The sequence below is a fragment of the Narcine bancroftii genome, chromosome 10, assembly GCF_036971445.1.
Source record: "Narcine bancroftii isolate sNarBan1 chromosome 10, sNarBan1.hap1, whole genome shotgun sequence".
NCBI classification, from domain to species: Eukaryota; Metazoa; Chordata; class Chondrichthyes; order Torpediniformes; family Narcinidae; genus Narcine; species Narcine bancroftii.
In genome coordinates, this window is record NC_091478.1 from 43,785,378 (window position 1) to 43,812,856 (window position 27,479).

General features: G+C 45.0%; 1 protein-coding gene across 16 annotated transcripts in view; it reads right to left on the reverse strand.

Moving 5' to 3' along the window:
* Positions 1-27,479, reverse strand: part of LOC138744504 (catenin alpha-3-like) — a 1,801,283-nt gene that overhangs the window by 656,007 nt on the left and 1,117,797 nt on the right. For all 16 annotated transcript variants that reach the window (XM_069900796.1, XM_069900799.1, XM_069900809.1 and 13 more), the window contains one exon: positions 10,025-10,117. In XM_069900796.1, the coding sequence (XP_069756897.1) occupies positions 10,025-10,117 (93 nt within the window). The remainder of the gene's footprint in view (positions 1-10,024; positions 10,118-27,479) is intronic.

Here is a 27,479-nt window from a genome sequence, read left to right on the forward strand (position 1 = left end):
GACTTAACTCAAACCCAAGTGTCGACTTGATTCAACCCTCAGTAAGAGTTTGACATCTAATCTGGTGCTGCAGTATTGAGGGAGTGTTTGATTGCTATCTTTCTCTTGCAAAAGAGCCTCTGGCACTAATCAACGAGCTTTGGGTTCAGCATCATTATTCAACATCAGCGTTGACAAACAAAAATATTCATCCTTTATCCTCACTGCTGTTTGTGGGGGTTGCGTGAAGTAACGGCTGAATGTGGAGAACTAATTCAGCAGACGAAATTCCGAGGATAGAAATGTGCCTCATTCTGGGGTGGACTTTCTGAGCAAGTTATTTAGACTGCAACCTGAAGAAAAGGTAATAGCTTTGAAAGTGACCATAATTAAGAACTGACACTCCACAAGATCACCTCATTCCAGAGAACAGAGAAAGAAATTGGGAATGGCAGATTGTAAAATTGTACAGATGAACAGCCAGATGCTGTAGTCCACGTAAGGACCAATGGCGTGAGTCAGAAGGGTGAGGAGGACCTGCAAAGAGACTCCAGTTAGTTAGGTGCTAAGCTGAAGGACAGGATCTCCAGGGCTGTGATCTCAGGACTGCTGCCCATGCTACGTGCAAGTGAGATTAGAAATAGGAGGATAATACAGCTTAAAAGACATGGGACATGAGGGAGGGGTTCAGATTTCTGGATCATTGGGATCTCTTCTGGGGAAGATGGAATGTGCACCAGTGGGACGGTTTGCATGCAAACTGAAGAGGAATTAATATTCTTATAGGAAAGTTTGCTACTGTCTTTCTGGGCTGGGGCGAGGAGGGTGGGGTGAGGGGGAGGTTAAATTAGGAACCTGTGTGCCACTGCAGATAATGGAATGGGAATTTTAAAAAATTATATTAAGACTACATACAAAGACTGAACCATAGTGGGAAAATTGTTCTGAGGTGTGTCTATTTCAATGTAAGGAGTATTGTAGGAAAGGCAGACAAGCTTAGAGTATGGATTAGCACATGGGATTATGACATTGTGGCCACTAATGAATCTTGGTTAAAAGAGGTGCAGGGCTGGCAGCTCAATGTTCAGTTGTTTCAGATGCAGTAGAGGGAGAGGGATGAAAGGGGGAAGAGTGGCATTGCTCATCAGGGAAAATATCACAGTCAGGACAGACAAGAGGGATTGTCTGCTGAGACTATATGGGTGGAACTGAGGACCCGGAAAGATAATGAACAGGCAGAAGGATGGGTAAGTTTGCAGATGATACAAAGGTTGGAGGAGTTGTGGATGGAGCTGAAGGTTACCACAGGATATAGACAGGATGCAGATTTAGGTGAAGAAATGACAGATGGAGTTCAATCTGGATAAGTGTATTCTAGAAGGATGAGTACATGGTTAATGGTCAGCTACTTAAGAGTGTGGATGAACAGAGGGATCTTGTGGTCCAAATCCATACATCCCTCAAGGTTGCCGCACAGGTTGATAGGATAGTTAAGAAGGCCTATTGGATACTGGGCTTTATTTATAGGAGGATCAAGTTCAAGAGTAGAAAGGTCATGTTTCAAATCCTCAAATCTCTGGTGAGACCACGCTTAGAGTATTGTGTTCAGTTCAGGTCATTTCGTTATAGGGCGGATGTTGAAGCTATGGAGAGGGTGTAGAGAAGATTTACCAGGATGTTACCTGGATTGGAAAACAAGTCTTACGAGGCAAGATTTGGAGTGTAGAAGGGTGAGAGGAGACCTAACGCAGTATGAGATCTTGGACCCCAACGACCGCGTTCTAACAAGGTTTTACTGTATATGGGTCAGCACTGTGCTGTAGTGTTCTATGTTGTATGGCTACATTAATGGGGTTGTATTATAGACCACCCAGTAGTCAACGAGAATTGGAGAAGCAAATCTTTAGAGAGATAGCAGGACAGCTGCAGTAATCAAAGTTGTGGTAGTAGGGTAACTTTAACTTACCACATATTGACCGGGACTCCCATCCTCTAAATAGTGGGGTGGGTTAGAGATTGTCAAATGTGTTCAGAAGGTTTTCTAAATCAATATAATGAGGTACCAATACTAGATCTCCTATTAGGAAACAAGATAGGATAGGTGACAGAAGTGTGTATAAGGGAACATTTCAGGTCTTGTAATCATAATGCCATTAATATCAAGATAATTATGGAGAAGGCTGGGTCTGGTCTTCACGTTGAGATTCTAAATTGGAGAAAAACCATTTTTGAGGAAATGAGAAAGGATCTAGAAAGTGTGGATTGGGATAAGTTGTTTTCTGGCAAGGCTGTGCTTGCTCAGTGGGATTACTTCAAAGCTAAAATTTTGAGAATACAGAATGTGTCAGGATTAAAAACAAAGTGAATGGACATAAGGAATCTTGGTTTTTGAGGGATAATGGGGATCTGGTTGAGAAGAGGTATAGACAAAAGGGAATAAATTAGTTACTAGAGGGGTAAAAAAAATAAATTAAAAAAAACTTAAGAATGAAACTACTCGGGCTAAAAGAGCCATGAGGTTGCTTTGGCAGATAGAGTGAAGGCAAATCCTTAGACTTCCACAGTTATATTCAGAGCAAATATATGGTAAGGGTCAAAATTGGTCGTCTTGAAGATCAGAGTGGTCAGCTGTGTATGGAGTCGAAAGAGATGGGGAAGATTGGAAATGGATTTTTTGTACCTGAATTTACCCAGTAAGTATGGAAGTGAGGCTTACAAGCATGGAACCAAAACAGATTCAAAAAGAGGAGGTGATTGCTGTCTTAAGGAAAATGAGGGTGGATAAATCCCTAGGCTGACAAGGCATTTCTTCAGTCCCTGAGGGAGGCTAGTGTAGAAATTGCTGGGGACCTGGCAGATATACTTAAAATACCCTTCACCACAGGTGAGGTTTCGGATGATGGATGGCAGCTCATATTGACCCGTTGTTTAAAAAAAGGGCACCAATAATAACCCAGTAAATTACAGGCCAGTTTAAATTTAAATTTAAATGGTAAAAGACCCTTTTGATCCACAACCCGTGCCGCCAAATTACACCTGATTGACCTACACCCCCAGTATGTTTTGAAGGGTGGGAGGAAACCGGAACCCCTGGGGAAAACCCACACAGACATGGGGAGAATGTACAAAATCCTTATAGACAGCATAGGATTCGAAACCCAATCACAATAGCTGGTACTGTAACAGTGTTGCACTAACTGTGTTCCAAGAGATTGGATATACAATAATTTGGATAGACAGGGACTGATTAGGGAAAGTCAATATGGCTTTGTGTGTGGGAGGTATGTGAGTGGAAAGAAAGAAGTTGAGAACCACTGGTCTAGTTTCTATCTCTACTTACCTAAGTGGGAAAAAACCTCCTTGCATTGACTCTATCTACACCCATCATAATTTTGTATACCTCTATCAAATCTCCCCTCATTCTTCTACAGTCCAGGGAATACACCTTTCGCTGTAACTCAGTTCTTCAGGTACCAGTAACATCCTTGTAAATCTCACCTGCATTCTTTAAATCTTATTGATATCTTACTTGTGGTTAGGTGACCAAAACTGGACCAACCAAACTTATAGAGATGTTTGAGTTTGGTGAATAAAAGGTCACAGATATTATCTACATGGACTTTAGTAAAGACCTTCGAGAAGTTAGTTAGGAAAGTTCAGTCTCTCGGGTTCAAGCTGAGGTAATAAATTGGATTAGTCATAGGTTTTGCGGGAGAAGGCAGAGAGTGGTAGTGGATGATTGCCTCTCTGACTGGAAGCCTGTGACTAGTGGTGGGCCTCAGGGATCGATGCTGAAAACATTGATGCTTCTCATCTCTAACACTGATCTGAATGATAATGTTGTAAATGGGATCAGATGACACAAAGGTCAGGAGTATAGTGGACAGCAAGGAAGGCTTTCAAAGCTTGCAGAGGAATCTGGTCCAAATGGGAAAATGGGCTGAAAAATCATTGATGAAATTTAATTCAGGCAAATATGAGATGTTGTATTTTGGAAGGACAAACCAAGTTAGGACATATATGGTAAACTGATGGGCAGTGAGGAGTATGGGAGAACAGAAGGACCTGTGAATACAGATTCATAATTCCCTGAAAGTGGCATCACAGACAGATAGGCTGGTGGTAAAGAGAAATTTTGGCACATTGGCCTTAATAAATCCAATTATTGAGCAGAGGAGCTGTGATGCTATGCTGAAGTTTGAAATATTGTGCACAGTTTTGGTCACCTAACCACAAGTAAGATATCAATAAGATTTAAAGAGTGCAGGTGAGATTTACAAGGATGTTACTGGTACCTGAAGAACTCAGTTACAGCGAAAGGTTAAGCAGGTTAGGACTTATTCCCTGGACAGTAGAAGAATGAGGGGAGATTTGATGGAGGTATATGTGATAGTACAGATCTATCACCAATGTACATAGTGTATATAGTTACTGTATCTAGACTGTGCTTACAGCGATTGGCTGAGAGCTAAGCCACACCTATTGTTTGGGCCTTAAAGGGTTGTGTCCCTAGCCAGGTCGGATCATTCCGGACTGGTCGGCCACCTGTGAAGAGCTCCGGTCTTTTGCTAATAAAAGCCTTGGTTTGGATCAACAAGTCTTTGGTTCTTTCGACGAGCTCTACAATTTTATTAGCAAAAATAATTTTTTTTTGAAAGGGATGGAGCGTTTAACTCGGCCAGAAAAACTTGATATCGACCCACGGTCAGCTACAGCCTTCAAAGCCTTTAACTTCTGGCTGCTGAACTTTGAAAACTTCCTGAGATTCATTCAGGTAGAGGAGGATAACCAGCGTCTAACAGCATTGCTGTCTATGGTGTCCTTGAGAGTCTACGAGAACATCCAGGATGAGACCACTTACACCGCAGCCATAAAGGTACTGAAAGGACTGTATGATCAACCGGTGAACAGAGTTCATGCCCGGCTCGTGCTTGCGTCGAGGAAGCAACAGCCCGGTGAGTCCAGCAGAGCATATTTACAAGTATTAAAGGCATTGGGCAAGGACTGTAACTGTGTGGACAAAACTGCTGCCGAGATCACTAGCGACCTCGTCCGGGATGCCTATGTGGCTGGGCTCCGATCAAACGAAGTGAGGCTGCGTTTGCTCGAACAAGGGGTAGAAAAACTAGAGGACGTGGCCCGGATTGCAATCACAATGGAGGATGCAGCCTTAAAATCCACCGAGCTCTCTAGGGACTGGACCCCTCGTTCTGATGTGAGTAAAGTGCCCTTCTACCCTACCCCTGACGGCCTGTCGGCTGCTGCTACCCTGCCCCGTGCGAACCCGAAATGTTATTTCTGCGGGAGGGACAAGCACAGCAGATCCCAGTGCCCAGCAAGAAAAGCCAGGTGCCAGAAGTGCCTTAAAAAGGGCCACTTTGCTGCAGTCTGTAGGTCTAAAATGGCCGCCAGCAAACACAGTGCCTCGTGTGAAGCTCAACCGCCACTATCCCATTCAAACTCTTCTTCCCCAGAGCTCTCGTCCAATGAGAGCGAGGGCTCCCCTGCACGGCAACGCCTGACGTCACGGAGACGCCGAACCCGGAAGGGGCAACCCACCGTCGCAACCATGGTGATGGCCTGCCTCTCGCCCCCGTGCGGAACACTTGACACTACCGCCGCTGCTGCCGCCGCCGCCACGGACACCCCCGGGGCCGACGCTACCGCCGCTGCTGCCGCCGCCACGGACACCTCCGGGGCCGACGCTACAGCCGCTGCTGCCGCCGCCACGGACACCCCCGGGGCCGACGCTACCGCCGCTGCTGCTGCCGCCACAGACACCCCCGGGGCCGACGCTACCGCCGCCGCAGCCACCCCCGCGGCCAACCAGGTGCTCACCCTAGCGTCCATCGCTGACGACCGCCAGGGCCCGACCACCGATCACGAGCAACTACAAACCCCACTACTTACCATTCACCTGCCACAACAGCACTTCCGGGAGGTTCTCCAACCTTCTCCTCGAGCGTTGACTACGTCATCCCGTTGCGTGACGTCATCCCGTTGTGTGACGTCATCCCGTTGCGTGACGTCATCGCGCAAAACTCGCCTGTCAACTGCTTCAATAACATTAAACCAGCAATGCTCTCATCCCCTCACCAGAGCAATGGAACTGATTAAAGTGCATGGACACTACACCAATTGCTTATTTGACTCTGGGTCAACTGACAGTTTTATCCAGCCAGATCTGGCCCTCCGTTGGGGACTTGACATTATCCCCACTACCCAGAGGATCTCATTAGCGACGAGGTCGCACTCGACTGGGATAAAGGGGTATTGCATCGCCACGCTGGAAGTACAGGGCGTGACGGTCACCCACTTTAAATTATTCGTCCTTCCCCAATTGTGCGCCCCAGTGTTGCTGGGATTAGACTTCCAGTGTCAGTTCCAAATGGTGTCCCTACACTTTGGGGGACCCCACGCCCCCCTCTCGGTCTGCCATCGCCCCACTCCCGAAGCACCCGAGCAACCCGCCCCCGTGCCCCGGGGCCAATCCTGCGGCCTTTCCACACTCCGGATTGCCCCGCCAGCACTCTTCGCAAGCCTCACCCCTGGCTGGAAGCCTGTGGCCACCAAAAGTCGGCAATATAGTTACGAAAACAGGCAATTCATTAGGAGTGAGGTGCGTAGATTGCTGGATGAGGGCATCATCGAACCCAGTTCAAGCCCCTGGAGAGCCCAGGTGGTGGTTGTCAAGAATGGGGAAAAACTACGGATGGTGGTCGACTATAGCCAGACCATTAACCGCTTCACACTCCTGGATGCGTACCCCCTGCCACGCATCACGGATGTGGTGAACCAGATCGCCCAGTACCGCATTTTCTCCACTATTGACCTACGTTCGGCCTACCACCAGCTCCCGATCCGCTGCGAGGACCGACCATTCACGGCCTTTGAAGCGAATGGGCGGCTATATCAATTTCTCAGGGTACCATTCGGGGTCACAAATGGTGTCGCGGTCTTCCAGCGGGAAATGGACAGGATGGTGGACCAGAACGGGCTAACCGCTACCTTCCCGTATCTGGACAATATCACCATCTGTGGCCACGACATGCAGGACCATGACGCCAACCTAGACAAATTTCTTCAAACTGCCCGTCAGCTAAACCTGACTTACAATTTGGACAAGTGTGTTTTCCGGACCACACGACTCGCTATTCTAGGTTGTGTGGTGGAAAACGGGATAGTCATGCCAGATCCTGACCGCATGCGTCCCTTAATGGACTTACCCCCCCCACATACCCAGAAAGCTCTCAAACGCTGCCTGGGCCTTTTCTCTTATTACGCCCAATGGGTTCCAAACTACGCCGACAAGGCACGTCCTCTTATCAAGACCACCTCTTTTCCCCTCTCGACCGAAGCCACAGCGGCTTTCGATCGAATCAAATCTGACATCGCTGCTGCGACGCTGCACGCGATCGATGAGTCTGTCCCGTTTCAAGTCGAGAGCGATGCATCCGACTTCGCCCTGGCAGCCACCTTGAACCAGGCCGGTCGGCCTGTAGCCTTCTTCTCCAGAACCCTCCAGGGTCCGGAGAGTAGACACTCCTCGATCGAGAAGGAGGCCCAGGCCATAGTTGAAGCGGTACGTCGTTGGAGACATTACCTCGCTGGGAGGCGCTTTACACTGTTGACTGATCAACGCGCGGTCTCCTTCATGTTCAGCAACACCCAGCGTGGTAAGATAAAAAACGACAAAATCGCCAGATGGAGAATCGAACTCTCCACCTTTAACTATGACATCCTGTACCGGCCTGGTAAGCTCAACGACCCGCCTGACGCGCTCTCCAGGGGGACGTGCGCCAGCATACAGATGGACAGACTACGGAAACTCCATGAGGCGCTCTGTCATCCAGGGGTCACTAGGTTTGCTCACTTTGTCAAGGCGCGCAACTTACCCTACACAGTTGAGGAGATCCGCTCCATGACCCGAGCCTGTTCGGTGTGCGCCGAATGCAAGCCCCACTTCTTCCGTCCGGATAACTCCCACGTCATCAAAGCCACCCGCCCCTTCGAGCGTCTTAGCGTAGACTTTAAGGGACCCCTACCGTCGACCAACCGTAATACCTACATCCTTACGGCCATCGACGAATACTCCCGCTTCCCATTCGCTGTGGCCTGCCCAGACACCACTGCCACCTCAGTGATACAGGCCCTTCACAGTATTTTCACCATCTTCGGGTACCCCAATTCCATCCACAGTGATAGGGGGTCCTCATTCATGAGTGCAGAGCTGCAACAGTACCTTCTGGAGTGTGGTATTGCTTCAAGCAGGACCACGAGCTATAACCCACGCGGTAATGGCCAGGTCGAGAGGGAGAATGCCACCATATGGAGAGCGGTTACACTGGCTCTCCGGTCTAAAGGTCTCCCCACCTCTCACTGGCAGGAGGTTCTCACTAGTGCCTTACACTCCATCCGCTCCCTCCTATGTACTGCAACAAATGCCACCCCCCACGAAAGGATGTTCCTTTTCCCGAGGAAATCCGAATCGGGAACCACTGTACCGGCATGGCTCACCGTCCCTGGCCCCGTCCTTTTGCGACGCCACGTCCGGCACTCAAAGAACGACCCCTTGGTCGACCGAGTGACTCTACTCCACGCGAACCCACATTACGCATACGTGGAGTTCCCAGACGGGCGGGAGGACACTGTTTCGGTGCGGGACCTAGCTCAGGACGCGGTAGACCCAGCAAACCCCCCAACTCCTTATGCTCCAGGCCCCGTGCCGCAACAGAAGGACCAACAGCACCCCAATGACTCGGGCCACCCTGCCGACAAAACGACTGGGGAATTGAGTGACGGAGCAGTCGCACCCGATGAGCCCGCTGGTGACACCACTCCAGCGACCCCAATCCCGGCACCACGGCGGTCACGCCGGATGGTCAGACCCCCTGACCGCTACAGTCCTTGACCTACCCCTTCCTTTTCATTCTCTCCCTCGTTTTTGTTTTTTTTTTTCCCGGGTCAATTCTCCAAGAAGGGGTGAATGTGATAGTACAGATCTATCACCAATGTACATAGTGTATATAGTTACTGTATCTAGACTGTGCTTACAGCGATTGGCTGAGAGCTAAGCCACACCTATTGTTTGGGCCTTAAAGGGTTGTGTCCCTAGCCAGGTCGGATCATTCCGGACTGGTCGGCCACCTGTGAAGAGCTCCGGTCTTTTGCTAATAAAAGCCTTGGTTTGGATCAACAAGTCTTTGGTTCTTTCGACGAGCTCTACAGTATACAAAATTATGATGAGTGTAGATGGAATCGATGCAAGGAGATTTTTCCCATTTAGGTAAGTAGAGATAGAAACTAGACCAGTGGTTTTCAACCTTTTTCTTTCCACTCACATACCACTTTAAGTAATCCCTATGGATAGGTGCTCTATGATTAATAAGGGATTGCCTAAGGTGGGATGTGGGTGGAAAGAAAAAGTTTGAAAATCACTGTTTTAACATCCCCAATTGATTCGTTATGTGCACGGTTTCATAACTCCAAAGCAAATGAGCCAATGACAATTTTTCTCACGCTAAATATTTCAGTGCCAATTGGGTCTAGAGCAGTGATTCTCAACATTCCCTTCCCACTCACATACCACCTTAAGCAATCCCTTACTAATCACAGAGCACTAGTGATATGTAAGTGGAAAGAAAAAGGTTGAGAACCACTGAACTAAACTGACGTGGGTTAAGGGTAAAAGGTAAAATGTTTACAGGGAGCACAAGGGGCAACTTCTTCCTGCAGAGAATGGTGGGAATGTGGAATGAGCTGCTAGCCGAATTGGTAAATGCAGACTCAATTTCAGCATTTATGAAAAGTTTGGATATGTACTTGGATAGGAGTGGTATAAAGGGGTATGGTCCAGATGCAGATCATTTAGACTCGGCTGAATAATTATTCAGCACAGCCAAGAAAGGCCAAAGGGCTTATTTCTGTGGCTTTATAACCCAATCAATGCCAGCCCTAGTTGCTTCTTTTGTACATTTTTCAGCTTCCATGTTAATCATCATGCATATTTTTCAGATACTGCACATTTTAAACATGTATTTCATACCTGTGGACACATGGTCTCTATGCGATGCCCTGCCATTTGAATAATATTGATTCCTTCTTTGTTGGTTGACATTGAGCAAGCCAGGTTGGCTACCTGCAAAGACAAAAGAGGAAAGTTATCTGAGCAATCCCACAAAGTAGCAGCTGAAATTAAAATATTAGATAGTTTAAGTCTCTAAGTAATTATCAGTCTGTTCAAATAGTGGTAACTATTTGTAAGTCCATCCCAAGCTGCTGAAACATACTAAAACATTTATGTCATATTTGATTTGCATTTGAGTAACTGGGCCATTTTTAGTCTGACCTGAATAAATTAATATAGCAAGATTCAACCTTCCCCCTTTGCATCCTGAAGTTATCTACATTCTTGGCTAAAATTGTCCATTTGTCGCCATTGAAGGTGAAACTTCCCTGACAAGTGAATAATCTCGAGGGTGTGAATTGTAAGGAGTGGGGACTGTGTAGGCAGTAAACCATTTTATTTACATCACAGTAGAAGCCAATTCTACCCAATGATCCCATCCTGCCCAATTACGCCCAGTTAACCTACAGCCCCGTACTTCTTGGAGGGTGCAAGGAATGCGGAGAACGTGGAGAAAACCCAGACAGGTCATGGAGAGAACGTATAAACTCCTTTACACCAATTCAAACCTGGATTTGCTGGTGCTGCAATAGTTATAAACGTTTACTGTGCATCGTCTTCCACTTCTGATCTTCTTCTATGCAGCCTTCTCTTGGTGTAGAAGGGGGGCACGGTTGGCATAGCTGACGTCGCCGGCAATTTGGACTGGGGTTCGAAATCTGCACTGTCTGTAAAAAGTTCTCCCCAAGTCTCCATGGTTTCCCCCAGGGGCTCCTGTTTCCTCCCACCATTCCAAATGTACCAGGGGTGTAGGTTAATTGTGTGTAAATTGGGCGGCATTGAGTCATCGGCCAAAATGGACTGTTACCATGCTGTTAGAAGAGTTAAGCAACCAAATACTGCCCGGAATTATATGCTATGGCATTATCTACTGCCCAACATTATTTCTTCAGATAACTGGCAAAGTAAGGGAGCTTGCATGCCTGGTTAGAAGGAATGGGGATCTACCTTCCTGTCCTGGGCACTGGGGTAACAGGGGGATTGCATGATGTCACTAGGACACTGGAAGGGAAATTGCCTGCTGAACTTGAAGTGGTGAGGAAAGTGCCACACAAGAGAAGGCTACGAAAACAGCAGCACAGCAGCGTGGTGATTGAGAGACCTACACGGTGTTTGCATGTTCTCTCTTTGGCTGCATTGGCTCCCCACAGGTGTCCTGTTTTCATCACACATCCCATATACACATAGGTTCCTAGGTTAATTGGTTGTTGTAAATTGCAGTTGTCGGGTAACAAATGGAAAAAGGGGGAATGGGATTGTTCTGTGAGCCAGGATACACTGAATGGGCTGAATGGAATTATTTCCCATTGTGATGAAATTTGGAAATTAAGAAAGAGAGGTTTCAATTTTCCAGTCTCGGGAGGGAAATGATGAATGAACTGATCCAGGAGCTCGTGGTTTGTACATCCTGCTCTGGCCAGTGTACATGTGAATGGATTCCTATTTGTCGCCAATCCCAATCGCCAATCTCATCTAAAGGATTTCTTTTTCACTGCGTCATTAAACAGATAGTTCATCGAGCTTGATTCATTTTTTATGACCCTTCCATCTGTTGTTGGAAGCTTCTATATGTGATAGATTAGGTTTAAATGAGAGATGAGAGAATTAAAGTCTGTTGTTTGTAATCTCTCTTGCATAATATTGTCTGGCTTCTCAGGCAGTCCTCAACTTACAATGGGGTTGCATTCTGACACTCCCATCATAAGTCAAAAGAGGACAGTGGGACCAGTGTGGGGATCGACACAGGGCTGAAGGGAGTGAGCAGGGCAGTGGGATCATTGTGGGGATCGACACAGGGCTGAAGGGAGTGAGCAGGGCAGTGGGATCAGTGTGGGGATCGACACAGGGCGGAAGGGAGTGAGCAGGGCAGTGGGATCAGTGTGGGGATCGACACAGGGCTGAAGGGAGTGAGCAGGGCAGTGGGACCAGTGTGGGGATCGACACAGGGCTGAAGGGAGTGAGCAGGGCAGTGGGATCAGTGTGGGGATCGACACAGGGCTGTGGGGAGAGAGTGGGGCAGTAGGATCAGGTTGAGGATCGACATGTGGTTATGGGGAGTCAGCAGGCAAGTGGGATCAATGTGTGGACCGACAGGCAAGTGGGATCAATGTGTGGACCGACAGGCAAGTGGGATCAATGTGTGGACCGACATGGACTGTGGGGAGTGAGTGGGACAATGGGATTGGTATGGGATCTGACATGGGGCTGTGGGGAGAGAGCAGGTCAGTGGGATCAGTGTGGGGACCAATGCAGGGCTGTGGGGAGAGAGTGGGGCAGTGAGATCAGTTTAGGGACCAATACGGGGCTGTTAGGAGAGAGCGGGGCAGTGGGATCAGTGTGGGGACCAACATGGGGCTGTTGGGAGATACTGAATATCATAGACTGGCTTAGTCAAAATTCAAAGTACAGTACGGATTCAAACCATCGTAACTTTGAAAAATCGTAAGTCAGACCATCATGCTTTGGGGACTATCTGTATATACTGTCCAGAATTATATACTATGATATTATCTACTGTCTGGAATTATATACTGCCTGACATGGAATAGTATGGCATTACATATTTTCTGACATTATATACTCTCTGGGATTATATACTGATGAGAAACATCAGCTACAGGGAGGGAGACCCTCACCAAAACATAATCCCAATGATTACTTGTCCACAATGGACTTTCCAGACTGCAGCTCAATTTTAATGATATACAGCATGTGAACAGGGATCATGTGTAGGCCACTCAACCATTTGGTCAAAACTGGAAAAGAGAAACAGCTTGGCCTCAGTTGTAGAGAATGTTGAACAGGAATTCTTTCAGTAGGAAGAGACCAAATGAGTAAACGCAGCCGGTAGAGAGGAAAAAAATACATAATTGTCACGGCAATTATAATACTATTATAATCACGAAGATTATACTAAAGAGAAAAAAAAAACATCAAGGCAGAAGCACAGATGAACGACAGGAAGAAATGGGCACTTCAGATACAAATGGAAGGAAAGATCTGGTCTAAAGTAATAGAATTTGATGTTGAGTCTGAAAAGCTGCGACATGAAGATGAGATCTGTTCCCCAAGCTTGTGTTGGACTTCCTTGTGACATGCAGGAGGCCACAGCAGCGAGGTCGGTGTGGAAGCAGCTGGCAGCAGGAGGCTGAAGGTCACTCACAAACCATGCACGCCCACGCCTCAAGGAAACCCAAGCCCCCAGCGGAATCTCCCACAGTACAAACTCCTTCCAGGCAGCAGCGAGTTCAAAGCAAGATCAAAGCTGCTCTAATAGCATGGCGCTAACTGCGGTCCTAATTGTCATCCTGACCGCTACACTAACTCTGTTAAACTCAACAAAACTTTGGGTCCTTCATTGCTATCAGTTTTTCTCCCACAACAATAAAAAGGGGAAGCCAGTGTTAAACTGAGAAAGTGTTTTATTAAACAAAAAACCTATCAAGGCAGCACTTTTTTTTAAAACATATACTGAATCCCAAGAACAAGCAGCTAACTGTTCTCTGGAGAGAGAGACTTTCTGGAAGTTTCTCTGCAAATATTTTGCAATATATTGTATAGAGAACAATCGATCACATGCTGTGCTCCTTTCCAAATGTTTCTTAAATGTCAAAATGGTGCCCGTATTCATCACTTCAGCTGGCAGCTGGTTTCACGCTCTTACAACATGAAGAGCTTCCCCCCCCACCCCACCAAGTTCCCTTTAAACATTTCACCTTTCATCCTTAACCCATGCCCTCACCTAACCTCAGAGCTTGCATTTACTCTATCCACCCCCCTCATAATTTTGTATACCACTTTCAAGTCTTCCACATTCTTCTATGCTCTGAGGACAAAACCTGTTCCAAAATTTTCCCTGTAACTCAGATCATCTAGTCCTGCTAACATCCTTGTAAATCTTCCCTTCTGAAAGTTTATATTCTTAGCCACTAATGCTCTTGGGCATTCTTATCTGTTACCTCGACAAATAAAATAACTAAATTTGTCAAAAAGCAATTTGCCTTGACAAAACTGCGCAGGAGCTTTTTATTAGTCCCTGATTTACCAAGTGACAGTAATTTTCTTCTGGTGAGTTTGTTGATAAGGGATGATGAAAGTTTATTGTCATATACACAAGTTCAATGCACAGATGCCCTGAAATTCTTACTTGCTGCAGCCACATGGGTAGGTAAGACCCAAAAGAGATAATAAATGTAAAAGATGCATGTCAGTTCAACAAAAAAGTGATCATTCTCTTTTGCAGAAAGCTTTCCCCACCACTCACATAGACCCACTCACTCTCAGTGGTCAGCATGCCTTCCCTTTTAAGGAAGGTTGTTGAAGATTTGAAATCTGCAAATCAGAATCAGAATCAGGATATATGGTCATGAACAAGTCATGAAATTCGGTGTTTTGTGGCAGTGTCATAGAGCAAACATTCATATTATAACCATCTTACAACGTTACTATAAAAAAATGTAAAAATAATAGTGCATGAAAAGTGAGGCAGAGTCTATGGTTCATTGATTATTCCGGAATCTGATGGCAGCGGGGAAGAAGCTGTCCTTGTGCCGTTCAGAGCTTGTCTTTAGGCTCCTGTACCTTTTCCCTGATGGTAGTAGAGTGAAGAGAGTATGGTCTGGGTGGTGGGGGTCTTTGAGGATAGAAGTTGTTTTTTTAAGACTGCCTCATGTTGATGTCTTCGATGGAGTGAAGTCTTCATGCCTGTGATTCCGCAGGCCAAGTTAAAAACCCTCTGGAGTATATTCTTGCCCTGAGAGTTGGCGCCTCCATAACAGGCAGTGATGCAACCAGCCAAAATGGTCCCCACGGTTCACCTGTAGACGTTTATGAGAGTCTTTGGTGACATACAGAGCCTCCTCAAACACCTCACAAAGTATAGCCACTGGCGAACCTTCTTTATGATTAACATCAACGTGGAGGCTCCAGGACAGATCTTCGGAGATGTTGATACCCAGGAATTTGAAGTTCTTGACCCTCTCCATTACTGAGTCCTCGATGAAGACTGGGTTGTGCACCCCTGTCTTCCTCCTGAAGTCCACAATCACCTCCTTGGTTTTGCTAATGTTGTGTGGAAGGTTGTTGGTGTTACACCATTCAACAAGCTGATCTATCTCCCTCCTGTATGCTTCCTCATTGCTGTTTGTGATTCTGCCGTCAACTGTGATGACATCGGCAAACTTGCAGATTGTGCCTGGCCAACCAGTCATGGCTGTATAATGAGTAGGGCAGTGGTCTAACCACACAGCCTTGGGGTGTGCCTGGGTTGATGATCAGAGAGGAAGAGATGCTGTTTCCAATTTATACTGACTGGCCTTCCGATGAGTAAGTCAAGGATTCAGTTGCAGAGGGGGGTAGAGGGGCCTAGAGTTTGTAGCTTCTTGGCCAGCACTGAAGGAATAATTGTGTTGAAGGCCTAGCTGTAGTTGATGAAGAGCTGCTGTGTGTATGAGTTGCTGTTTTTGAGGTGATCCAGAGCTGAGTGGAGAGCAAGTGATATTGCATCTGCTGTGGAGTGATTGTGATGATAGGAAAATTGCAGTAGGTCCAGATCTTCGCTTATTATGTGTCAATTCTGGCCATGACCAACCTCTCAAAGCATTTCATCACAGTAGAAGTTAGTGCATCAATATAAAATTGGACGGTCATGGTCAGCAACTCCACATTTCCAACTACTTATTTCCGAAAGCACGGGGCAAGCCATTCAGTCAACTGTGACTGTGCAAACCCAGACCATCTACCAGCATCTGGCCAGGAACCTGCTCTGTCTTGGTGATTTGGGTGCTCCTCTAGACAAATGGTGTCAGGGACACTGCTTCCACCGCTCTCTCTGGGAGCGTATTCCAGGTACTTATCACATGATGAGTGAATAGGATCTCCCCTCAGACCCCTTCCAAATCTCTTACCCCTTTCCCTACATCTACGTCATCTAGTTTACGTTTTCCCTAATAAAGGAAAAAAACTTCCTGCAGTCCACCCCAGCCATTCCCAACCTTTCCTTTTGGCGGTGGTCCCCTTTGGACTCTCCTCAAAGTTTATGGGCCCCCTTCCCTGTGAAGCAGTCAAGTTTATTTGGTTTCTTCTGAACTTCTCTCCAACATTAAAAATATGTCATGATTTCAGTCTGGGTGCCCCCCCTCCCCCCAACCCCTTAAATGTGCTGGAGCCCCCAGTGGGGGCATACTGGGCTCCATTGAGAATGGTTGGTCTGCCCTAACAACACCGCATATAATTTCAATCAGAAGACGTCTTACCCCTCCCTCTATTCCAGCCTCCCCATAACTGAGATGCTCCACTCTGAGCACTGTCACACCTTTCCAGAGGCCTTGCAGCCAGAATTACATGTAGTGCTTCAGTGGAGATCTGGCCAATGCTTTGTAAAGTTTGGAGTACAAGCTCCTTGCTCTTATATTCAGTGCTTCGAATAATGAAGGCCAGCATCTCATATGGTTCTTAACCACGTTATCTACGTGCACTGCCATCTTCATGGATTTTTGGAAGTGCATAGCAGGAACTCCCTGTTCCTCAACACAAGGGTCTTACCATTCAAGGTTTATGTCCCAGACTTATTGGTGCTCCCAAAATATATCACCTCATATTTATTCAGAGTAAAATCCATCCACCATTTCTCAGTCCATTTTACCAACACTACTCTGTCCTTCATGCACATCTCAATTACTTATTTTCAAATTTCCGGTTGACGTAGCGGTTAGCACAGCGCCTTTGTAGCGCCAGCAATTGGGACCAGGATTCGAATGCTGTGCTGTCTGAAAGGAACTGGTACATTCTCCCCATATCTGCATGGGTTTTCTCCGAGTGCAGCAGTTTGCATCCCCCATTCAAAACGTACTGGGGACATAGATTAATTCTGTGTAAATTTGGCAGCATGGACTCGTCGGCGAAATGGCCTTATGTCACAATTTATTTTAAAAACTTAAAATTTAAACTCCTTTAGGTAGTCTGCAAAATGCTCAAATATTGAGCAAATCCATTATTGTTTTCAAATTCCAACTAGTTGATGTCCTCAAGGATATTTTCTCTTACCAACACTGAAATCTCATTTCTTTCCTGGATACACTCAACTCTTATAATGAGAAGCACCCTGTCCTCTCCAATTCTCAGTTTTCACCACATTGATATATTTTCCCCTGACTCACCAACCACAATATGTGGCATGTTTGGGGTAGGGGTTAGTGCAACACATTTACAACACCAGCGATCGGGACCAGGGTTCAAATCCCAGCCTGCCTATAAGGAGTTTGTACCTTCTCTCCGTGTCTGTGTGGGCTTTCCTCAAGTGCTCCGGTTTCCTCCCACCGTTCAAAATGTACTGGGGGTGTAGGTTAATGGGGGGTAAGTTGGGCAGCATGGGCTCATGGGTTGAAATGGCTGTTACCGTGCTATATGTCTAAATTTTAAAATAATTAGAAATTAAATTAACATGTTAAACACGTGCATGGAAAACCCAACCCTGACTTCTCTGCACCTTCAATGTCCCATCATTTTCTCCATTATTCTTTCAAACTTTTAATGACCTGTATAAGGTTTTCTCTTGCTCCTCTCTTTCCTCATTTCCAGATTGTACTTTTCTCATGCTTATGTTCCCTCTGTTTCAGCACTGCCCTTGTAATTCCATTCTCCCTTCTGTATTAACTTCAAACTCTGGGATCCAGAACCGTGCATACTTTTGCAGAGATGTACAATATCAATTGGAGGCCATATAGTCAAGTGTCTCCTCTGTAATACAACCATGCCAGGAGATTAAGAGAGAGGAATCCAAGTTTTCAGATGATGTGTTAAGGTAGGTGGAGGAGCAGGTGATGTTGTGGAAATGTGGAGGCTGCAGATGGACTTAGACAGATTAGGAGAATGGGCAGAGAAGTTGCAAATTAAATACAATATCAGAAAGGGTATGGTCATGCATGTTGGCAGAAGAAATAAATGAGCTGAATATTTTTTAAATGAGGAGAAAATTGAAAATTCCCAGTTGCAAAGTGGAACAGCACATCCTGAGGTCTTCCCAATCATTGTGGAAGACTGCAAATCAGGCCAACCTGAACAAGTCTCTGATAATCTCTGATAATCCTCCAGGGGAACCAACACACTCAACCATTGCTACACCATCATGAAGAACTCATTCCAAGCTGTACCACAACTGCCCTTTGGCAAATCTGATCACCTGGTGGTGCTTCTCCTCCCGGCGTAAAGCAGAGACTGAGGACCACAGCACCAGTGGTGAAGACGGCAAAAGTATGGTTGAGGGAGAAGGGGGAACGACTGTAGGACTGCTTTGATTCAGTGGACTGAAACATATTCAAGCACTCATCCATAGATTTGAATGAATATGCAACAGGTGTCACTGACTTCATCAAAACCTACGCAGATGAGTATGTGCCCACGAACAAATACAGGATGTTCCCCAAACAGAAGCCCTAGGTGAATCAGAGAATTCACAACCTGCTGAAAACAAGAGCAAGGGTGTTTAAGGCCAGGTACGACTTGAAACAAGGTGGCAATTCTGGAGGAAGCTAGAGACAGAGACGGACACACACCAGCTATGGTAGGGAGTGCAGGCCATTACACCCTACAAAGCGAGGGCAAACACTATAGATGGCTGTGATACTTCATTATCCAATGAGCTAAACACCACCTATGCCCACTTTGAGAAGAACCAAACAGTGCCCACTAGGATCCCTAAAAAGGCTGAGGACCCTGTGATATCTGTGCCTGAGAGTGAAGTCAGAACATCATTCAAGAGGGTGAATCCTCGCAAGGCGTAAGGCCCTGACAGTGTACCTAGGTATTGTAAATTTGCACCAACCAACTAGCCGGAGAGTTCATGGGCATTTTCAACCTCTCATTGCTGCAGTCAGAGGTTCCCGCCTGCTTCAAATGGTCATCAATCATCCCAGTACCCAAGAAGAGTAGAGTGAGCTGCCTCAATGACTAACACCCAGTAGCACTAACTTCTACTGTGATGAAATGCTTTGAAAGTCTGATCATGACCAGAATTAACATGTACCTAAACAAAGATCTGGACCCACTGCAATTCACCTATTATCAAAATCACTCCATGGCAGATGGAATATCGCTGGCTCTTCACTCAGCTCGGATCACCTCGAAAACAGCAACTCATACACACAGCTGCTCTTCATCAACTCCAGCTCGGCCTTCAATACCATTATTCCCTCAGTGTTGGTCAAGAAGATCCAATCCCTAGGCCTCTGTACCCTCCTCTGCAACTGGATCCTTGACTTTCTCATCAGATTGGAAACAACGTCTCCTCCTCACTGATCATCAACACAGATGCACCCCAAGCATGTGTGCTTAGCCCACTGCTCTATTCATTATTCACCCATGTCTGTGTGGCCAGGCACAATTCCAATGCTATCTCCAAGCTTGCCGATGACACCACAGTTGACGGCAGAATCACAAACGGCAATGAGGAAGTGTACAGGAGGGAGATTAATCAGCTTGTTGAATGATGTAATGACAACAACCTTGCACTCAACGTCAACAAAATCAAGGAGATGACTGTGGACTTCAGGAGGAAGTCAAGGGAACACAACCCAGTCCTCATCAAGGGTTCAGTAGTGGAGAGGGTCAAGAACTTCAAATTCCTGGGTGTCAACACCTCCGAGGATCTGTCCTGGAGCCTCCACATTGATGTAATCACAAAGAAGGCTCGCCAGCAGCTATACTTTGAGAAGTGTCTGAGGAGGCTCGGTATGTCACCAAAGACCCTTGTAAACTTCTACAGGTGTACCATGGAGAGCATTTTGGCTGGTTATATCACTGCCTATTATGGAGGTGCCAACCCTCGGAACAAGAATATACTCCAGAGGGTTGTTAACTTGGCCTGCGACACCACAGGCACCAAGTCTTCACTCCATCGAGGACATTTACATGAAGCGGTGTCTTCAAAAAACAGCTTCTATACTCAAAGACCCCCACCATCCAGACCATGCCCTCTTCATTCTACTATCATCGGGGAAAAAATGCAGGAGCCTAAAGATGAGCTCTGAATGGCACAAAGACCGTTTCTTCCCCGCTGCCATCAGATTCCAGAATAATCAATGAATTATAATGTGTATGTTTCTACTACGACGCTGCCACAAAACCGAATTTCATGACTTGTTCATGATAATAAATTCTGAATCTGATTCTGCTTCAGCTTCCAATTCTGACCTGGAGGATAGCCTGAAGGTAAGCTTTCAGGTTGAGCTGGTGATGAAGAAGTCTAATGTAATGCTGGCATTCATTTCAAGGAGAATAGAACATAAGAGGTGGGATATGATGTTGAGACTTTTCAGGCCCTGCTGAGACCTTTTGGAGTTCTCTGAGCAGCTCTGGGCTTCCCATGGAAGAAAGGATGTGCTGACCAAGAGGGAGTTCAGAGAAGGTTCACAACAATGATCCCAGGAGTGAACTCCTGATGGCTCTTGTCCTGTACTCATTGGTATTTGCCAGAATGAGGGGGGGGGATCTCATTGAAACGTATTGAATGTTGAAAGGCATGGACACACCACCAACGCTGTCTCTGAATCATTCCCCCATTCACTGAAAAGATAAATAGCCAAAAGTAGTGCCCCAGCTCAAAAAGCCATGTCATCCCCTTCCCAACAATGACATCAGAAACAGAATCTCTTATCTCAGCTCTGCGGCAAGAAGACCTTAGCAAGATTTAAGGATGAGAGCAAAATCTCCTTGAAGAAGTACAATAGCCTCACTGACTCCTGGGAATCTCTGACACTTGATCACTCAAGTGGGGAATGAGCATCCAGTCTGGTATTGAGAACCTTATTGATATGGAGCTGGTGGATGTGGCAGAAATACCTTATAAATCATTTGCTCGTCTGCCCCATCTGTGGAAGATTCTGTGATTTCTACATTAGTAATGAATCATTCTCTTGCCCATCGAAACAGGCACTCCTGCCCCACCTGTGGAAGAGCTTGTGGTGCCTACATTGGCCTCATCAGTCACCCCTGAACCTGAAGAACCACAGTAATAGCAAGTTATCCATTCTCCTTAAGAAATGCCTGAGAAGAAACCCCTGCCATAAGAATATACTGAACCAAAACCCGATTAAACAATTTCCAGGGACACAATCATTTTGTAAATTGAGGATTGGCATCATTTCTGATCTCCGCTCCCAAACCATCAGGCTCAGAAAGATCTTCTTTCCTGAGTCTGTGGCCCTGCTGAACCTTAAAGCACAGCGCTGAGCAGTATTGTACTGTCAGGACTTTTATACTTGTTTGTTTGATGGAGTGTTTGCTTTTATTCGCAGATACTTGCAAACAGCACTAATCTTTTGTACTTCTGGTTAGACACTAATTGGATTTTATTGGCTTTGTATCTCTACTTGGCAAAATGACAATAAAGTTGAATCTAATCTAACCATTTCACATCTTCAAGTTGCGCAGTCAATATTTCTGAAGTATATCCCCTCCCCCCCTTCCACTCTGTCATGTGGCAAAAAGGGACCAATTTTTGCACATCAAAGGCCTATAATCAGTGAAATTATGTAGTCTCCATAATTTGCCTATGAGGAGAGATTGAGTTATCTGGGGCTGTGCCCATGAATTTAGAATGAAAGGGGATATTACAAAAAGGTATAAAATTGTGAAAGCCATCGAAGTAGGCAAGTTGTTCCTATTGGTGGGGGACACTAGATTTAGGACAGAGATGAGGGGGAAATGCTTTTCCCTGAGGGTGGAATTTGCTGCCCATTGAAGCAGTGGAAGCAACTTCAGTAAATATATTTAAGGCAAGTTTGGATAGATTTTTACACAGTAGGGGAAACAAAGGGATAATGAGAAAAGGCAGGTCGGCGGAGATGAGCCCATCATCATCTCAGCCACAATCTCATTGAATGGTGTGGAGCAGCCTCGATGGGCCGGATGGCCTACTCCTGCTCCTATTTCATATGTTCCATTGTTTTAAATGACAGGAAGAACTTTGGTCAAAATTGTCAAAACTTATCCTTGATGAAGGAAGATTCCAGGTACCATTGTGGAAGAATGAAGGACTGATTTTTTTTTTGGGGGGTGGGGGGTTTTGGTGCTAGTACAATTTTAATGCCTCTTGTGCTGGTGGAAGCAGGCAGCAAATGTGATCTGCAGGAGTGGAGGATTGTGTGGAGACCCACAGGAGGCAGCATCTGCTGGAGGAATTCAATGGGCTGAGCAGCATCAATGGGAGGAAAGGAATGATTGATGCTTTGGGACAGAATTCTTCATCAAGACACTTCATTTCTAGCGGTAATCAGACTCTTAAATGGACCTCCCAATCCCTTTCTTAAAATCCTGCGCTGAGTCTTTGTAACATAATGCCCTCTCCTCTTGACATATTGTAACACTACACATTCATTTTATTATTGCACCATCTGCTGTACTTAAATATGGGCTGACTTATCTGGATAGCATACAAAACAAAACTTCACTGTATCTCAATGCATGGCAAGAATCAATTCAATTCAGTTCATATAATTTTATCAGTTATTAACACAAGAGCAAAACAGGATGTTGGTACACCAAAGAAGAACCAGTTAAATTTACACCTCATGTAAAGTCCTTAACCTCATAGCAATTAACATTCCAGCAGGGAATTTACTTTGTGCCTGGATTTTTTGACATCTTTATGATCAAGGCTCATTCTGGATTGTCCCTTTCCCCCTGCAATCATGAAGTGATATCAGTGGGACTCTCCCTCAAACAATTCATACGCTTTACTAAATCTATTTCGATTGTGAAAGATTCCATTCTGAATTTCAAGATTGAATTTCCTCTGCCTTTCCCTGTAGGTGTAACAGCCGAATGGATGTTTCAGTGGATGGACCGAGTGGGAGAGGTACACAGAACATAGAGCATTAAAGCACAGTACAGGCTCATCAACCCATAATATTTTGCGACCTATATATACATAAAATGAAACCCTTGCTACCTTATAACTCTTTATTTGTTCAAAAGTCTCTTAAATGTTCCTGTTGTTCCAGCCTCCACCAAGACCTCTGGCACCCACAACTCTCTGTGTAAAAAAACTTAAACCTAATGTCTCCCCTAAACTTCCCTCCCCTCACTTTGTTTGCAACTCCCATCCTGGGAAGGTGCTGATTGTCTATAGCCGCTTTCAGGTGCTTGGACGCAGATAATGCGCTGGCAGACGCGGCTGGGAGAATGCAGCTGGGACGTTCAGGTGGGTGCGGAGAAGACGCCTTTCTGTCACCTGAACATGCCGGCTGAAGGAGGCTCCTGTGGACTGTGGCCATAGTCCCACTGCTGCTTTCAGTGCAATGGAGGATTCTCCGAGACGGCAAATATACCTACAGGAGGAGGGTTAGGTTAGTCCTCCTCCTGGCTGGGTTCTCCACTTTCAGGTGGCCACCCGACAGCTGCATTGGGGTAGAATAGGCGGCTTTACAGTCAGGTATTCTCGCCACCTGAGAGCGGCTTATCTTATCTATGCCTCTTGTAATCTTGTAACCTATTTGAATTGCAGCAGGTCTGCTGATCCTCAAGACCAGATGTGCTTGGGGAGAGGGAAGGACATTTGCTTGAGAGCTCAGTCATGACAGGGATGGAACTTGGGAAGAATAGGAAGATTACTTATTTTAACCTACATTTCTTTTGATTGACAAAGTAGAGTTGGGGATATTGACTATAAAATATGCTATAAAAAAGCAAGTTTTCGTTGTTACTAATGCCAACTCACCAAAGTTACTAAGTGCCAATAGGAAGATATAAACAAGTAAAATTAATCTCTGCAAATCTGGTTTCAAGCATAGCAATGAGTTTAATATCGATTGTTCTGCTGCTATCAAATTTTCTGCAGAGGGATATAAATCTCTTTGTAGAAAATTAATGGGCAAAGGTAGGCAAGATGATTTTTAACACATGGGAACAGCAACATTGCAGCTCTGGGATTAGTTAAAAGGATAGATAACTGAGGGAATGAGGCCAGATTTATTGCTGATTCATAATTACTGAGCAGAAACCTTTTTTTGGGGGTGGGCTGGGGGGAGAGAAACAGTCTGCTGGTTCATTGTGTCTTCAGTCTGGGCTGAAGAAATAATGTTATTGGCCCCCACATAGCAGGAGGAGGTTACATAGAGGGAGCCAATGGTATTTTCATCAGCTGTGGCATGCAGTTAGGAAACAATCTGAGGGACACATGGATCAGAAGGCCAAATTGCTGCACAATCAGTCTTTATTGAGTGAGGATTTAACAGATTAGGAGCTCTAAGAAGTGTGATATATTTTGAGATCCATGTGGAACAATTGCTTGGACGGGGTACAGGTCAGTGGGGCTAGGCAACAAAAAAACAATGGTTTGGCATGGACTCGAAGGGCCGAGGAGGACTTGTTTCTGTGCTGTAGTGCTCTATGGTTCAGTTGGATGAGACAGTGTTAAGTTTCCATAAAACAGGAAGGAATGACATGGTTGTCATAATGTGTACAGTTCAAGGTGACCAGTAATAACTTGTAATTAGTAAACAACCTCCTTCAGCAAAGTAAGGAAGGTGTCAACTGGAGTGCTTTTTGCCTTCAAGTCATCAGGCCTTGGGGGGTTCAACTTCAACTCCAAACACTTCAGCATATAATCTCAACTAATATATAAGATAGGGTTGAGTTACAGTAACAAGAATTGGTGCTGTTTGCGATGTGTTACTCCTGGAAGGGGGATACAGAACCAGTGGCTATTGAATTAATGAAGGCCACTTTGCTGTCTCTTTGGAAAAGAGGATCGATTTCTACTGGGTCTATTTTTGTGTTTGGCCACTTCATTTAACCCTTGTTTGGTTTGTGATTTCATTGTGGAAGAAAATAGCCACATTCGCTGCCTTTGAGAAGAGGGCAGATTCTTTGTGTGGAAAACCACATTGTGAGTAAAAGAGGACTGAAGATATGATACTTAAAAATGCTTTATTATTATTTCTGAACTGAGAATTTAAGACCTTCAAACAAGACTAAAATGATGCTAAATTTTTAAAGATTGACTTTTCAGAGTGGGATTTTGAATTATATACGCACATTCATTAACATTTACGTATAGTGGGGTTAAGTTTAAAGTTAAGTAAGAAATGTTATGTTAATAATAGTTTAATAAAAACTGTTATTTTGAATTTGCCATTGTCTGGTGAATTTTCCATTGCTGTTCCTGTGTTAGTGCTAACAGAAATCCTTTAGTCCCAAATATAATTAAAAAAGGGTTGTTGTACGTAGCAAAATCAAACAAACTGAAACATTTTTCTAGAGCCCCAGACATATTTTTTGCTTTAATGTTTCAGTGAACCTGGAAACGGCACACATAACGGTCAACAAATAGACATTTCCAGTTTTTATCTTGTACATTGGACCAATGCAGCCCACAGTTATTTTTGAAAAGAAGTTCTCCAAAAACTTGTTTTTCTATCACGTTTGCTCTGGATAGAGATAAATCCTTTTTCCAACTACTGAACACTATAACCGACTTCTAATCCTTTGAAATTATTTTGATCTGCACTGTTTTCACTGGCCCACTTTTCTTCTATCCCCTTCATTCCTGCACACACTGGAGACATCTCGAAATCTGTTTCTGTTTCATCGATGACTGTCTTATCTGTTAATTTCACTGCAGAACTAACTTTTTTTTCTGCTTCAACAAGTTATTTATTGGGGAGTCACGTGATGGAGTAGTGGCCGGACGGTGAACTCCAGCCCTCTCCAGAAAAGTCGGAAAAAACAAAGGAAAACACAAAGGCACAGAAATAAAAGTTAAAGAAAAATGAGTATAAAGATGGAAAGAAGATGGCGACAAAAAAAGAAAAATCGAAATCAACGGTAAGAAGAGAGGAAGAGAAGACAACAGAGGAAGAAGGAGAAGGCCTTACCTGTTCGAAGAGGCCCGCGGTGGAGAGAGAAATCCACTCCCTCAGGTCGGTAGAAAGTGGACTACAAAAATGGCTCATTGAGCCGAGTAAAAGTGCGCGGTGCGCATGAAAAAAAACACACCGACGGGAGGGATGACCAGCTGGGGAGTCGATCTCCACAGCCGGCAACGACAGCTGCAGAACACCTGCAGCAAGAAGAGAACACAGAAGACAATGGAAACAAGAAAGAAGAGAAGAAAAGGGCAACAAAGAAACAACAGATGGCCAACCCAGAGGAAGAAGAAGAGGAAGAGGAAGAGTACAGTGAAATAGAAGAAGAAGGGAAAGGCAAGATAAAGGATATACTTTCTCTTATTAAAGAATACATGGATTCATTTAAAGAATGGCAAGCGCAAGAATTTAATGATTTAAGAAAAAGAATAAACAACACAGAAGAGAAAATGAATAAAATAGATATGACCTTAACAGAAATGGGAAAGAAAATGGACAAGATGGAAGAGCAGGCAGTAGCAGCAGAAATGGAGGTAGAGGACTTAAAAAAGAAATTAGAGGAATCTAATAAAAAAGTTATAGAGACACAAGAACTGTTAGCTCAGAAAATAGATATAATGGAAAATTATAACAGAAGAAATAACATAAAGATAGTGGGCCTTAAGGAAGATGAAGAAGGCAAGAATATGAGAGAGTTTATAAAAGATTGGATCCCTAGGATCCTAGGATGTCCAGAACTACAGCAAGAAATGGAAATAGAAAGGGCACATAGAGCATTGGCCTTTAAACCACAACCACAACAAAAACCAAGATCTATTTTAGTAAAATTCCTAAGATATACTACAAGAGAAAAGGTACTGGAGAAGACAATGGAAAAAGTAAGAGAGGGCAACAAGCCACTGGAGTATAAAGGGAAAAAAATCTTCATTTATCCAGATATAAGTTTTGAACTCCTAAAGAAGAGAAAGGAGTTCAATACAGCAAAGGCGATTTTATGGAAGAAAGGGTATAAATTTATACTAAAGCATCCAGCGGTATTGAAACTATTTATTCCAGGACAACAAAACAGACTATTCTCGGATCCAGAAGAAGCACGAAAATTTGCAGAACAATTACAAAATAGACTGAGGGATGAAGACGCGTAATGAGAGTAAAAATGATCACGATTGATATGTATGTGGGTAAAGAGGTATAAGAGTGTATAGGTATACTGTGCATACGTGAATGTATCTGTATTTAGAGGAAAATATAGATAGTATAGACAAGAATAAGGGAAGGTAATGGAATAGAGAGAATAAGGAGGGAATTAAAAGAGTGACCTTTGTTACATATGAAAAGTGAAATCTTTTCTGGGGGGGCTGGGTGGGGGGGAGTTGCGGTCACTGCAAAATCAGTTGACGCTTGCGAGTGAATTCGCAAACCCAAATGGAGAGGGGAGATGTGGTTGTCCG